The sequence below is a fragment of the Rissa tridactyla genome, chromosome 1 (assembly GCF_028500815.1).
Source record: "Rissa tridactyla isolate bRisTri1 chromosome 1, bRisTri1.patW.cur.20221130, whole genome shotgun sequence".
In the NCBI taxonomy this organism is placed as follows: Eukaryota; Metazoa; Chordata; class Aves; order Charadriiformes; family Laridae; genus Rissa; species Rissa tridactyla.
Genome location: NC_071466.1, coordinates 136,210,113 through 136,225,938, shown reverse-complemented (window position 1 = coordinate 136,225,938; position 15,826 = coordinate 136,210,113). Strand labels below are relative to the sequence as shown.

The window sequence follows — 15,826 nt, the reverse complement described above, 5'->3', positions numbered from 1 at the left end:
TCATTTGAATGGGTTTATGATATGACCCCCTGGGAGCTCTTCCATATGGGGAATGAAGTTTCAAAATCTGCACATTCACAAATGGCAGCAAAATCCCATCACTTAGTGCAGAACTGCTATTAAATGGTGAGCAAACAAACATTAATTACAAGTTCATTGCACAATACAAACAATATTTCTTTAGGCATTCATTATTTGCCAAAACAAGCCTCTTTGGCAGATCTTTTTTCTTTTCTTTTTTAATTTTTTTTTTTTTACAGAATATGAAGTTATTTTTGCTTTCATCAAATAAATAAAATTTCTGCTATGAGCTGTGATGTTTGGGAAGTTAATTCCAGATAGTCTTTCTCCTCTTACTTTGGCCTTTGAGGTTTCCAGATGGCTGAGATGTTTTGACGCTGCAGACCCTCCACTGTACTCTGAGAAGCAAATCCTGAAGGTCTTCTATCCAAACACAAGGGTGATGCACTCTCTTACTCTTGAGCTCTTCCTCTGCTTTATAGCACCCATCAACTGTAAGGAGGAGGTGGCCTTATGTCAGGTTGGGGCTCCAGTTTCCAACCGCAGTGCCGACAGTCTGTCTGTTTTCAGTGGTTTACATAAAAATTTAAGTCACACTGTAGCCACCTGAAGGCACGTGGCAAATCTTATTTTCTGTTCTTCAATGCAAGATTTTAAATGAAATGGTGAAGATATTAAAATAAACCTCCCATTTTGTTGTCAGTAATTTGGGCCCAATCCAATTCTCACTGAAATTAATGGCGAGACTGTGGTGATTTGCATAGCACTTAAATCAGATTATAATGCTATTTCCCTGACCTATTTTCCAGTCCTGGTTGAAGGCAGGGCTTGGGATGGCTTTGCTCATGACATTGCTGATTAGAGCAGAGCAGAAAGTCGCGTAGCAGAAGCCTGCGGTGGAGCTATCACGCAGGGTAGTGGTGGAAAGAAACAGGTATGCACAACCACTTTGGATGAAACATGCGTGTTTTTCAATCGACTCTAGCCAGTTCTGCTGTCAAGTGCTGCTTGCTTTTTATATTCTGTAGTGATTTTAATATGCATAATTCAGTAGGGTCTGAATTTGGCCACTGGACTGCACGCTGCTTTGGGACAGGGGCTGTTTCGTTACTGTGTGTTTGTCCATCAGTGGGTCGCGTGTGAGCCCAGCCAGACACTGTGGTCTCTAGGTGTTCCCAAAACTTAAAGGCACATTCTCATTTTTAAGATTTCTTGTCATAGTTCTCACGAGTGCAGTTCCACTGATAGCTGCTGCTTCTCTTCGTGTGTGTACCAAACCCAACCACTGCTCCTTCCCTGGTGGTAGGGCTTCTGGAAGATTTCTTGAAAGGAAAATGACTCCTAGAGACAGAACTCAAATTGTGTGATGCCACTGTGTGCTGTAGAAGAAATTTGTGTATATAGATTGGTCAGTGGCAAAGTGTTTCTCTGTTTGCATCATAAGTCTAAAAAAAAAAAAATCATTATTTTTAAGTGTAATGTGTTAAGACTGCGCATAGCCATTAGAAAGTGGAAAAATACTACTAAATGCAAGTCAGCCTTTTGTGAAGCTAGAAGAGAAGCTAGCAGATATACATGTTTGTATAAAAAGTCACACAGAATTGTGCAGTGGAGAGACAAGAGCACTTTATTGTTTGTTTGAGTAAGGAATAATTGAATTGGGTAAAGTCATTATTACAATATCAGAGGAGAAAAGGACTATAATCCCCTAAGGGATGTCATGCACCTTTCTGGTATATAACCCTCAGAGCTTCCAGGAGGATGTGTTGGAATGCTAGTGGAGGAGAAGAGAGATAATCTAATTCAAGGTAACTTAATCAGCGTGGTATATAACCAAGCTAAGGGGTTTGCAACAGTATTTAATATTCATTGACTGTATGCGTGCAGAAAACAGAAACAAAATTGCTTTTTCAAAAGAAAGGTTTGCAGAGGCCTGGCTGAAAATGTAGCCCTTAATAAATATAGTTGTTAATCCGTTTTATTCTATATAAGCTTTTATACTGTGCTTGTCACTGTATTTGAGGCACCTTCCGGTAATGTGTTAAGCACACAGATTAACATCTGTTGTAAGCGATTTCTTCTCTCATCCTTTCCCTTTGGGAAGAAGTGCGTGCAGCTGAGAGTTCTAGTTAGGGTTCCTTTTTATCAGTTGGCTTATTTTTAATAGGCATGCGACTATTAATTGCATGCCACTATATATTTCTGTCAGAGGAGTATAACATAGAAAATGTTTATTGTAGAAAGTGATGGGGCTTATGCCTCATAAAGTGATGTTGCTTATGTAGAGGAAAAAGGTTGAGATGCCTGCCTATATGAGCATCAGCCTTGCTGTAGAGACTACCTGCACCAGAGACACGTGGCTACCTTGGCCTTTCTTGGGAGAGCTTTGAAGATCGGGATGAAAACACGGTACTTTATTGAAAAGTCTGGGGGAATCGCAGTTATGCACTAGTGGATAGGTTTCAGAGGTAGCCTGTGTTGCTGAGAGGCATGGGCTTGTTGGAGCATCTGGAGTGCTCCATGGTACGTATTTAAAAATGCTGTAGCGCAGCCAAGACAGATGAAGGTATGAATAAGGTGGCGTGATAAGAACTGTTCCTTGTGGATGGTGGTGTGCCAGAGGTTGGCAGTGATGAGAAATCCAATCTTCTGCAGTATGGACAACGATGAGTGCGTATGGTATATCAAGGGGGACTACACCCTGATGCAAATTTTCCAAAGTGCCTAGCTCTGTTACCTCTGCCTTTCTGAGTTTCAGTTTCAGTTGTGCTGGGGAAGGAGAAGCGGAACTGGCTGTTACTGATGCTTAAGATCTTCAGATCCAATCAGTGTCATGAACGTTTTGGAAAGGACCTCCATGGAAGTCAGATCTCCATGGTAGTTTGCACGTAGGAGCCTAAAGTATGCATACAACTCCCATGAAAGACTCAAGCCATTTTAATACCTGACATGGTATCTTTTTCCCCGTGAAAACTCTCATGTTTCTCCACGTCAAATGCTGATCTGCGGAGTATCAGGAAGATGAGAAGAAATGTCCCCTCTCTCCACTGAAGCCATTTGTATCCATGCGAATGATGTGGCTTCAGATCCATGTCTGGCTTGGAGCCGGACTGTGCTGTGTCTCTGAGCCTCCATGCCAGCAGCAGAAGCTTGCAGTAGGCCTCTGCCCAAATGACAGGCAGATAGGAAAGTTTTCTCTGTCTGCAGTACCTCAGCAGAGGCTTGGAGGAATTCACATCACTGATTCCTGTCCCTAAAACCTTCATTTTCATCTCCTGATGTCTGAGCTTTTTGTGTGCTTCTATCTTGCTCAGGCTGTCAGCAGACAGAAATGATTTTTGTCATTATTTTTATTATTATTTTGTCTTTCAGCTTTTTTTGATTTTGGCTAGTAAATGAGTTGAGGCTGGTCAAATCATTATAATATGCTGTCATTACGATGAGGGGTGATGGTTTTAAACTGAAAGAGGGTAGAGATTTAGGTTAAGTATTAGGAAGAAATTCTTTACTGTGAGGGTGGTGAGACACTGGAACAGGTTGCCCAGAGAAGCTGTGGATGCCCCATCCCTGGAAGTGTTCAAGGCCAGGCTGGATGGGGCTTTGAGCAGCCTGCTCTAGTGGGAGGTGTCCCTGCCCATGGCAGGGGATTGGACTAGATGATCTTCAAGGTCCCTTCCAACTCTAACCATTCTAGGATTCTAGGATTGTTGCCTAAAAGCAGGAAAAGCTCTCAAAATGATGGACAGTACAAAGCAGTGACATCCATGGTCTTTAAAGTGACACCAGAGTTTGAGTCCAGTGAAAGCCCAACTGTGTGGATTAGTCCAGAGCTCGCCTGTGAAAGTGTACGGATAGGAGAAAAGCAGACAGATGTTGACTCGTTTGTGCCTAAAGGCTTCATGGACACTTTATATTTAAATTGAAGTAAGTTAATCATAGATGAGTATCTATGAGAGAAGCAAGCTGACTTTGTAATGCTGAAAAGAGTAGAAATGGAAGTAAATTATTGACTGGTGTGTATAATCACAGTCTAGCTTTTATATTTCTATTGTAATCCTAAACAATAAAGATTAAATTCTTTCCTCAGAGGCACATAGATAACTGCATATTCAAGGACAGAATCATTGTGCAGAAGGAAAAAAAAAGCAGAAATCCTTGTCAACTTCAACCCCTACTTATTTTTTTGGAATAATATTGATTTTAATTTGCTGGTTTAATGGTAGTTTTCCCCTTTGCAGATGGAAAAGAGACACTTAATGAATCATCAACTCAATAGCAGCAATGCCAAACCAGAAAATACAGGCAGTATAGCTGAGGAGAAAATATACATTTCATTAGCAAAAGTCAGTCAAGTTCCTGTGAAAATACAGTTTTGTGTTCAAAACACTGATAACATTTTTAATAAAGAACTCCCACCTGACTGCCTTATGCCAACATCCACAAAAAGCAGAGCTGGCGGATTCCCACACAAACATCCCTCTCAGCAAAAGTTCCATTTCTGTAGTATCAAGCAAAGCTGAAGGAAAAGAAAAACTAAATGAAATAGCTTTGTCTTCTTAAAAATTGCGCAGGGGTTATATTATCTGTGTGTCACCTTTACACTAAAGTTGGCTATCCATGACTAACAAATTGAAATACCGAAGCACAATAGGTATACAGTCCAGTGGAAAATGTCTGATATAGTGCACATAATTAGAATATGTGTGAAAATACCCCAGGGGGATTCTTGGGTTGTGTGGCATATAAAATGAGAGACTAGGGATTGTTTTGAGGTGCTACTTGCAGTTCTGGACTTACTGAAATCTATTCAAATTTGCTGTTGGTTTCAGTCAAATTAAGATTTCTTCCCTGGTCCTCACTGTCCAGAGCAGCAGGATTGGAAACGTGGGCTGGAGAAGTTGCCAGGGTTTTGCCCTGCATTTCATACCTTTTTCTGCGGCTTCCCGGGCTAATATTTCAGGTAGATGCTAAGGAGAGGCTTACGTTGTGCGTGAACACAAGATTCACTGAACTGGGTCATCTTGCCTGGGGTTTGCTCATGACACACACTGAAAAGTAACTTCTTTTTTGTGTAGGGGGAGGAAGAAAAGGGGAGGAAGAAAAGGGTGCGTGGATCCATAGTCACGTGTGGTTTTAAATCTTCCCCCTGGGGCAAGAAATCTGTGTTTATTTTGACTGTGGTCTCAGACCAGGCTGAAGATAATAGGAGCTTATCGGGAAAGGAACCAAAAATCAACCAAGCTGGAAACACTTGTATTCTGGTCAGTTGGGCAACCTGGGTTTTAGGGTGTGTCATTGCTGTGAAGTTACACAGAAACCTTTTCTTTGACATAATTTTTATTGATTAAGAAAAGAAGAGGGAGAGAATCGGCCCTCAGCTGGCATAAATAGACACAGCTTTACTGAAGTCAGCGTGCATCTGTTCATTATGGTGAAGGATATAATTACCCCATATTGCACTCATTTTATCAGCCATTGCTAATGTTTTCTGTGTGATCCTCTAAAGCTTTTCAAGAATGAAAGCTCTGTCTGCTGCTCCCAGCACTTTGCCTCTGTGACATATGAATTGTGCCAAATCCATTTTGAGTTTTTGTTTTTAAGCTCTGAGTACAAGGGTGAAGTGAAAATAAAGTGTGAATAATGGTCTTTCTCTCAAAGGCAATGTGATATTGCGTTGAGCTGAAAAATTTACTCTCATACAGATCGGCCCTGCCAGTATGAAGGGCTGATTGATGCTGAGCACGATCCAGCTGATATCTGATATTGGGGAGGGGGAGGGCTTTTCAGTGCTGCTGACAAAGCTATAACAAGATCCAGGGGCTGGAAGCTGAAGTTAGGCAAATTCAACCTCGCAATAAAATGCCAGTCATGAGCATAATAAAATATTATAACAGTTTATTGGGACTCGTGATGAATTCATCCTTAAAAAGCCGTTAGTATTTTCTTTTAAAATCAGTCTTCAATTTCTGGGAGAAATTCTATGGCCAGTCTGTGAGCTGGAGGATCATGGTGATCCCTTTTGGTTTTGTAATTGAAGAGCATTTGTTAACTTCCCTTCTTCAGCAAGGAGAACACATTTACCAGAATTGCCCTTAACAATGCTCATAGCACCTGCAGATTGGCACAGAGATAACTGTTCTAATTAAATCCTGTCCTTTAGGACTACATGGGATTGCCCACAGAGATGGGAGGGATTGTGTGCTTGCCTTCCCTTCTCCTCCTTTTCCCCCATACTTGTTTGGGTTGGATCTTGAAGGCTTATTTTGTAAGAGTTTCTCTTTTTTACATTCTTTTTCTTTACTGCAGCGTGGGAGCGGCTCACCTGATGGGATGTAGCTCGGGCAATAGATTGCCCAGGATCACAGTAGCCTTTGTCAATAGTGACACGCATCAGGCTTTCCCACCTCCACCACTCAGCAGTTCGTTCACCTCTGTGGTATTCAACCATTTGTACTCTTGAGAGCTGGAATGACGTTTCAGTCTAATGGAAGCCTTTGGGCTTCACATAGGGACATCTGGATGGAGCTTAATGATATGGGATATACAAGACGTCATATTAGTCACAGGAGCCCATTCCCTCCTGATACGAAACTCTTTAAAATATATGAAATTAGAGGTTGCTGAACAAAAAAGCGCTCTGCACATCTCACAGGATTGGGCTCCCTGTTATTTCCCTGTCTGAAAAGCAGACAGCCCCCACCTAGTGAATTCTCAGGCCTGGGAATATGTTCTTGAACAGTGTGCTCACCTGCAGGCTATTTGAGAAGTACTAGAGGTGTCTGAATGTTGCCGCCTAAAATCAAATGTTTCTGTTATTGTGGGCGTTGAGGAAACTCAAGAAAAACACGGGCTTGTGAAATCATTATATTCAAGAAGCAGCTCTCTCTTCTCCTGCGTTTAGAGCCCTGGTAGTATCACATTCTGTTTTGACAGCTGTCAGAAGTTAAATGAAAGATATTTGGGGAGAGGAGGGTTGAGCTACAGGAGAATTGTTATTTGCAGCGCTCGCCAACAGTTGCAGTTTTCATTTGGTAACATACATGCTGTCTGTTACTCTTGTCTTTTTTCTTCTCCTTTGCTGAACTTCTGCGCCTTTTATTTCTGTGGCTCTTGTCACAGGGACCGGTGCCATCCAACCTGTGCTACTTTCAGTAGAAAACGTCTTTTTGATACCTTGCATGTGAAATGCAGTCCCTGCCCTGCCCTAGTTTTTCTCCGGTTCTTCTTCAGTGACTGTCAACTTCCAAACTTCTGTTAGTACCACTGTCCTCTTTTCATCTCCCAAATTTAAGCTACGGTTTTGCCACGAGGAAAAGGAATTTATGCTCTTTCCTTCATATTTTTTTCTTGCCAGCTGACACCATTTATTCTCACAGATTACTGGAGCAGTTCGGTTTTTAACATGAAACTCTGCTAAAGGCCTTTCACTTAGCTGTTTATTAAGTGCTTACGCTTAGTGTTTATATTCAAGGGGGGAAGGTTCATAGGTGTCAGAGCTCAAGGGGCTTCTATGCTTGCTTTCTGTTTTGGACTCACGCCTGCAGGCTGCAGAAATAAACATTATTTTAACTTCAACTTATTTTAGCTTTAACTCAGGAGCACCTGAGACTTTTTCTGTAGCCAACCCTTTTTATTATTCTATAATTGCAAATAAGTATACTCTCACAACGTTAGCTGAATTTGCCAGGGAATTAGCAGAGGCTTAGACTATGAAGAACGCTATACCTCCTTTGTATCACACGGTGGCAGAAAACGCCCAGCGTATGTTCTTGGGCTGTACCAGTTTGGTAAGTCCTGTCAGCTATTTCAGCATGCAGCACTTTATACGGAATTTGTTATTTTGGAAGATTAAGCCTGTTTAATTGTCTCTGCTGGAAGAGCTTATTTCATAGCAAAATAATATGCATTCATCCACGACTTGCAGAATGTGTATTAAGGATGTGTATAGGATTCATTGAGGTATTAGATCTGACAGTCAATATATATATGCAAGAGTATAGAAAAGATAATTATATATCCGGAATATATATAGGCATTTAGTTTTAATTAGGCTTTTGATTAAATATAACAGTGCAATTAAGAGTGACAGATACAGTAGATCCTGGTAGACTACATGACGGTTTTTGGCTAGAAAAACTCTTAAGCTGATTTTTTGTCAGACTTGATTTTTTTCTAAAGATCTCAGTGACTGTTCTATTGAATCTTTGATGTGAAGTACTCCTTATTCTCTCTCTCTCTCTTGCTTTCCCTGTATATACGTGCTTATCTGTATGTTTACAGTATTTCTGTTGGTAAAAGATATTCTATTAATTTACAAGAAAATTGTTTTGTTTTAAGGAGACGTGGTAAAATCTAGATGTTAGCCAAACAGCTAAGAATTAAATTTGGATTTTTTAGCCATGCTAGTACATTTTAACTGCATTTTGCCAAGCTTCTTGTACTTTCTTTTCTGAATAACGATATTATTTGTGTGAACGTGTCTCTGAGCACATGAGCAACTTGTTAAAGGCTTACATATGAGAGACTTATATAAGATATAACATAGGAGGGAAAGATTATTATGAAAATATAAAGGTAGATATTACGAGATCGGCTTGTATAACTGACTCCGATAGAGACACGAACAACCTGCTTTAAGTATCACGTCTCTTATTGCATTGAGCTGCTGTTTATGTTAGAAGCCTTAATTTTGTAGAATGCCTGGGCCAAGATGGGTTTAAAGCAATCCTCTGTGCACTACTTCTGAAAATAAGACCATGAACTAATTATGGATAGGAAACTACTCATAGACTCCTCTCTTAAACAACTTCGCCAGGGTATTTGTCTTGTATCTTAACTAAATAAATCAAATAATCATTACATAAAGTGATTGGAGAGAAGAAAAAGAGCAAACCCCCCTTCAGTTACTATCAGTGTATCTTGAATACGGTTAGCCATAGTTGAGCATAGTTTTGTGTCACGTCACGGTGGGTCTGTGGGGCCTTCCGGTGTTACCCCGCAGTTGTGAGCCAAACACAGCGACTTCCTGGCTTTGTCACCAATCTGCTGCAGGACCTGGGGCAAACCCTCCTCTCTGCTCTTCTTTGGCTCTGTTTCCTCTTTCGCTTTCCACCTATCTCGGTTACTGACCATTTAGACGCTCCCGAGCAGGACTGTGCCTCTGATACACGTTTGCACTGCTCGTAGGTGTTAGGATCCTATCGGAAATTGAGAGCCAAGTTATCAAAACATGAAGAGCTCGCAGTACGTGTGTCACTGCACTTAATATTGGCTGTGGGGACAAACAGGTATGGCTCCTCCTTGACGCGATAGAGGATGATGGCCAGCCTTGAGAGCTGATTTTCTGCACATCAGTAAATCCCCACGTTTTCATTAAATTGCTTACTTAGGCTCAAGATTGAAGTCGGCAGCATTGGAAGGGCTCCTGTAGACTACAGTGCAGTGACACTGGCAGCTGTTTCCCGTGTCTGTCTGTTACAACTTGTCATTTTGCTTCACAGTATGGAAGGTGCGAGAAGTGACAGGACTAAATAAGCACAGAGGGAACTGACTGTTTCATCTGGCCGTGTTAACGAATAAGCTGGGAGTGAAGTTAACTTCATGTGAAGCAGTTTAAATTATTTATTTTCAATCCTGGAACTGTACTTAACTTGTTGTTAAGGCAGAACCATGTTGACAGGGTGACGTTAATTACCCCACTGGAAACACATCACATTAGCTGAAAACAATTGTTCACAGCTATCATTCATGGCTCTGGGTAAAGCCACAGCCTTCGCAAATCTTGGCAAACAGTTTCCCCCTCCATGCGTGGAAGTTCCTTCTGCATCCACCCACAGCTGCAAACTAGCTCTTTACTTACAGCAACAAAACACAAAGTTAGGGGGTTGTGAGTTTCCTTTTTTCCCCCCTCTTTTTTTTTTCTTTTTTTTTTTTCTTTGTAAGCTGAGTGATTGCATGATTGATCTCCTCTCCATTAGACATGGTACATCTTAAAAATTTGAGTATCTTCATTCACTGATCCACCAGCATAAATGCATACGCTTACTGTTCCTGTAAATGCTTTCCCACAACTCCCTTAATGATTTAGTTCCTATTCCTTAATTCATAGTAAGAGTGTTGTGTCCTTCAGAACAGGAAATTATTGTGTCTGGGGTTTACATTCTTTGCAAAGGCTTTGGCTTAAACATCCCTACTGAGAACTGTATGTGACTTGAGTAGCATTTGTATGGATGTGTGCTAATAAAAGTGAGGTGTTGGCTTTTTCTTCCATTCTTGTTCAGCATTGCAGTGAGTTAAGGACTCTAAAATGACTCAACTGGGGAGTGCTGGGAATATATCTACAAGTAAATGAATGCCTGGCTACTTCGAGTTGCTGCACTATTTTTTTTTTCCTAGATGCTCCTGTTCCATGGGTAATATTAGAGATTCTACTGGGAGAAAGCATGTATGCGGTATTTGTTCGTTACGATGGGAGGTTGTGTCTAATAACGTCTAACTCTCTGTTTGTAGGTTAGGCCAAAGACCCTGATTCCAGACAGCCTCCCTATCTCCCCGTGCAGAGACCAACCTTCCAAACAGCCTCCTACCTTCCAGAAGGCAACCGTAGTCAGCATCAAAAACCCCAGCCCTGCCCTCCCGACTGCCAATAACACCGTCAGCCATGTACAGACGCCTAACAGCCAGTCACAAAGTGTCACCGAGTCCACAGCTATTTCATCACCTCTGAGCAGTGCAGGTGTGGCGTACGCCATCATTTCCACCTCCCCCAACAATGCAACTCCTATCAGCACCAGCGCAACTGTCTCTGTGGTCAACGATAGCATTAAAGTGCAACCACTCCTCATTAGTGCCGATAGCAAGGTAGGTTCTTCTTTTCCTGACATGTTTTTTTTTTTTTGTTATCAAACACAGGAATGACATTGTAGATGTAAGCAGAATATTCCCCCGTGAGTGCACAGCCCTGTGCAGAGTGATGTCAGTGGTTCCTTTTGAAGAAAATAATCAGAAAGCAATGGGAAAATTCTTAAGGGGACACATAGACATTTGTCTGTGTACATGCATATGTTTTAGCGGCAACAAATTGTATCATGATGTAGCCTGACATTAATGGGACCGTATGATCTTCCATTTCCTTAAACCATTCCTCACTAATAATATCCGTGGATTCTGTGCAGGCTCAAATTTCCTGTGGACTCCCTCTTCAATTATACAGTGATACTAGTTATATTGACTGACCCCGAGGGACTATATCAAATAATCAGACATTCCCTTCTACACTTTCAGGGGAAGACCAAATGAAATGAGAGCTCAGGGTTTCAAAACTGATCAGCAGATGAATCAATGGGGAAAAAAAACAAGTTATAAATTACTTGTTTCCTCTTTGTACTGCTTCTCAGCTTTGAAATACAAAAACTTCACCACTCTCCTACCAGTAACAGATTCAATAAAAGCTGCCAATGTACCCAGCAGACATTCATTGTAATTTGCTACTGGGATCCTGCTACTTTTTGTTTTGTTGGCAGCACAGGTTCTCATGCAGTGCTAAAAAAGAATACAGCATGTAGGATGGCTTTTGAGGTAAATAAAAGCAGGCATCTCTTCCCCACTTCTCTAGCATAATTTATTTTTCTCTTACTTAAATTGGCTGCTGGTTTAAAAAAAACCATCCCTTTTTATTCTTTTGAATCTTCTATAGTGACTGAGTTGAGTTAAAGTATCTAACAATTAAATAACATTGATTGAAAGTTAGCAATGAAACAGATGGAAAAGGCCAAGCATTCAAATCCAATAACGTACATCTAGAAGGTGATCTTGGGAAGGTCTTCTGTAGTCCTTCACGAAGCTTTGATTATGGGTATAAAGTCACATGTGCAGTTCTGTGGTCAGAAATCGTCCTTCATTCCTTTTAAAGTAATAGCTTCTGAGATAATGTTCTCTGCACTCTAAATCTTCACGTGGTAATTCAAATACGAGCAGATGGATATATTAACATACATGCACATATGAGAGATCTGTGTTGTAATGCCTATAGGTTCTAAACCAGAATTAATTTTAGTTTAAAACACATGTAGTTTATTTTGTTTATGCAAAACTGGACATCCACTGTTCATAACACATAAATGCTGAGAACTGAACTCTGATCTCAGTTACGTGAGTAGTTCTGAGGAGCATTTTCCTTCCCATCCACTTGTACTTACTCTGAAATAACACTGGTGTGACTGAAGTCAGACCGCGTGTCGTGGTTTAGGTTTTGAATGTGTAGTAATTCCATATCTTCTACCTGTATGCAAAATAAAATCAGGACCTTAAAATCACTGACAACACGAGTGCTAAAGCTAGGCTGATGAGTCAGCTTCAGAAGTCCTCTAAATAGAAAGTGTCCTAATTTTCAGAGGCACTGAAGTGGCTCCCTTAGGCTGCAGTAGATTTACAATGCACCTATAAAAATTATTTTTTAGAAACTTAAGTGTGGATTTAGAAGCTTAACCTAGGTATCCATTTTTTAATATTTTTGGCTTGTGACTTGCATCTGGTGTCTGTAGAGGTATAAAGTAACCATTCAAAGAAGAATCAAAGGTTTCAGGTAGAAAAATCCATTTTCATATAGTGAATTTCTTTTATTTGTACATTGTCTTTTAGGTTATCATTATTCAGCCTCAAGTCCAAACCCACACAGAAAGTAAAGTGGAGACAAAGAAACCTCCTGAAGAGTCAGCTCAGGGACCTTCTGCTACCAAAAAGAAAAAGGAGGAAAATCCAGAGGTGATTTTTTTTTTTTAATAAATGAGCTACAGTATGCTTAAGTTACAAGGGCCATTCCTAAACATTTTTCTCTGCGTATGTGTAGTTACTGTGTTTGTGCTCATGGTTCTGTCAGTTGTTCATCCCGGTACTCAGTCACTGCAATTGGGTTGATTTCTCTGCCAGTGAGGTGCTCTGACAAATTTGGTTGGTGTCATTCAAACCTTCCAGCGTCACAAAATATAAGAACTGTAGGTCTCATCATAATCTAAGCACCTTGTGTGTGTATAGTGGCATTTCTTGTGAAAGATGTATGCAAGCCTAAGATACTTTCTTTTATGTTATCAAATATATAACATCAGGCTTACAGGCTGCGTTATGAAGTTGAATTAACATTTTCTTTGTAAGCTGAGCCTTTACATCTTCTTTGTAATGAACCTTGCAATTTTTAGATTGTATGTAACAATACAGTTTCTTGCATTTGCTGTGTACATGTCTTCCCACATGTACACAGATTCTTTCTATTCTGAAATACATTAAAATCCTGTAAATTGAGTAAGAGATTAGAAAGCAGGTTATAAGATTTAATCTCTTTCATGAACTATATTTGCTGTGCAAATGAAAAATATAAATCAGAAGTCCTTGTAGAAATAGAGTCTCTCTTTAACAGGCATTTTGGTTTTTGACTAGACATACTCAACATTAAATTGTGCGTACTTTTGAGGCAATTTGAGAAGTTATACAAACTGAATCTACTTCTATTGTGGAAATGTTCAGCTCATGTGAAATCTTAACCTTACTAGTCTAATAAATGTGTAGCAAGAAAACATCCTTGGAGCTGTAGGTTTAAGAGGATTATTACAATATAAATGTATAATGTCACTTGGGGCATGTGGGTGGTCATTCGTTTTACCATTTTAAGAGGTTCGTATAGTTAAAACAGTGTTAAGGATAAATAGTGTCTCTTAGCCTAGAATATCACCGCCTTATGCAGAAGCGCTGCAGAACTGCGGTTATGAAATCTCCCAAGTTTAAAATCTGACCCTCATATGAATCTTCATTGCAACTGAATGGCGGGACTATAGGGTCCTGTTTTGCTTGGAGAGGTGTTTTCAAAAGATTGTTTGTTGCGTAGCACCTTGTGGGCAGAAAGGCTAGGAGATCCTGCTTAGAAACAGAATGTTAGAGAAACCATCTGTTCTCCTTGCCTGTAACTTATCCTTCCAGAAAGACTATTGAGCAAAAATCTTCTTGAGAGATGCAGGAAGAGACCATGGGACTGGGGACACTTTTTGGTATAGCATTCATCAATTTAATAAGCTTTTCATTAAATTGCTGACTAGAATATCCTGACTACCTTTTTTTGTAACCAAGAACGTTGTTCCTACCGTGTATGCTGGTGTATGCTGAGGTCTCGGCAAGCAGAATTTTCTGTGTAGGATGCTGAAACTATGCCCTTAAGTATGACGATTCTTTGATTCTTTTCATAGATTTGTTTCACGGCCGTAAATATGTAAGTCTAGAGTTAATTTCTTTTGTTCTTTGAAAGTAAACTTTAGTTGATTATCATGTATTTATGCAATTAGTGTAATTAGAACTAACAGCATAATTAGTGTAAATACATGTAATGACATAAATAGAACATGTAATTACAAAATGAAATGGTTTTGTAAAAATCTTTGTTTTGCTTCATGAAAAGACATACTGCGCATTTCTAAAAGCACTCATGGCTTTTAAACAGATGATTAAATTTAAGGCAAAGAGTCACAAAGATACCATCACATTTTTTAAAAGAAAATAAGCACTCTAGGCACTTCTCTCCACACCTTTATTTGTCTTCAAAGTACAAAACCGAGGCAGGAACTCCAATATGGCTCTACGTAAGTGTTAGTCATGACAGACTGGGATTTAACAAATTAAATTGAAAATTTAAACAAAATTAAACCGGAAATAACCAGACTTACTAGAAGCCAGGAATCCCATATGCAGTTACTGAGCGTACAGAAAAGGCTGAGGATAATTACTGTCTTTTGTTCCTGGCTTGCTCATTCTGCTGGAAAGCCGTGAAGCTGATCCTGGACACGGCCACCTGCAATACCTATGCATGTTGCATAAACTGAAGATTTCCCCTTTCCCAAGAACATCATCATTAGACTAAAGGAAACTTCCTCGCGTCCGCTATGTTGCGGCCAGGATGCCTGGATGCCTGGCTGTGGGGTGACTTTCCCAGAAGCAGGATGGATGGTCACGGCCACCCAGGGTGTCCCAGGTCCAGTGGTCAGAGCCCTCTCCTGGGATATGAGCTGTGAGGGTTCGGTCCCCCTGGGGCGGAAGAGGGTCTGGAAGAGTGGGCCACCCGCTCCCTGCCATCGGCGCAGCTCTGCTGGGGTTGGAGGCCAGTAACTGGCTGTCTAGCCATGGGCCTTCTCCCACCAGAATGACTTCTGCAAAGAAATTAAGGAATTATGCAAGGGAGCTCTTCCTCTTGGGAGCAAGTACCTGAGGGTTTGGGGTTTGTTTTGTTTTGTTTTTTTCTTAAAAGGACCTGAGTTCAGCACAGAAAGAAACAGAATTCTGCCCAAAAGTTTTTGCTTTTTAAAAATTTTATATTAGTTAATTTTTAAGTTTCTGGCAACATTTTCCAGGACATTCTAGCAGTTTTTTATTTATAAGAAAAATTACTGCTGTAAATGCTGGTTATTTAGCTAACAGTGTTTTTAATCCCACGTAAGAAGGACAAGAGAGACACATTGCAATTGTGAACTAAATGCTAGCGTTAGGCCTGGGTTGAAAACCTGGAGAAACTGAAGCCTCCATTTTGTGGATTCCTGCACAGAGGAGAAACAATAGACTCTGTGATATTTGAAAGAAAAGCATTTCGGCGGAAGTAGTATTTTGAGTTGAATCCAACAATCTGCATGAATGTGAAATGGCAAAACTCATAAAAAAATATGCTGTTAATATAATATGCTTATTAAAAAGAATACAACTTCTACTGTTGTTTTTTTAAAAGGAACTATCTTTCAAATATCTATAAAAGCTAACCCTTCCTGTCTTTACTAGT

General features: G+C 40.3%; 1 protein-coding gene across 2 annotated transcripts in view; it reads left to right on the top strand.

Annotated features, from left to right (window-relative positions):
* Positions 1-15,826, top strand: part of PHF21B (PHD finger protein 21B) — a 166,611-nt gene that overhangs the window by 130,373 nt on the left and 20,412 nt on the right. For both annotated transcript variants that reach the window (XM_054221797.1, XM_054221795.1), the window contains 2 exons: positions 10,531-10,881; positions 12,661-12,783. In XM_054221797.1, the coding sequence (XP_054077772.1) occupies positions 10,531-10,881; positions 12,661-12,783 (474 nt within the window). The remainder of the gene's footprint in view (positions 1-10,530; positions 10,882-12,660; positions 12,784-15,826) is intronic.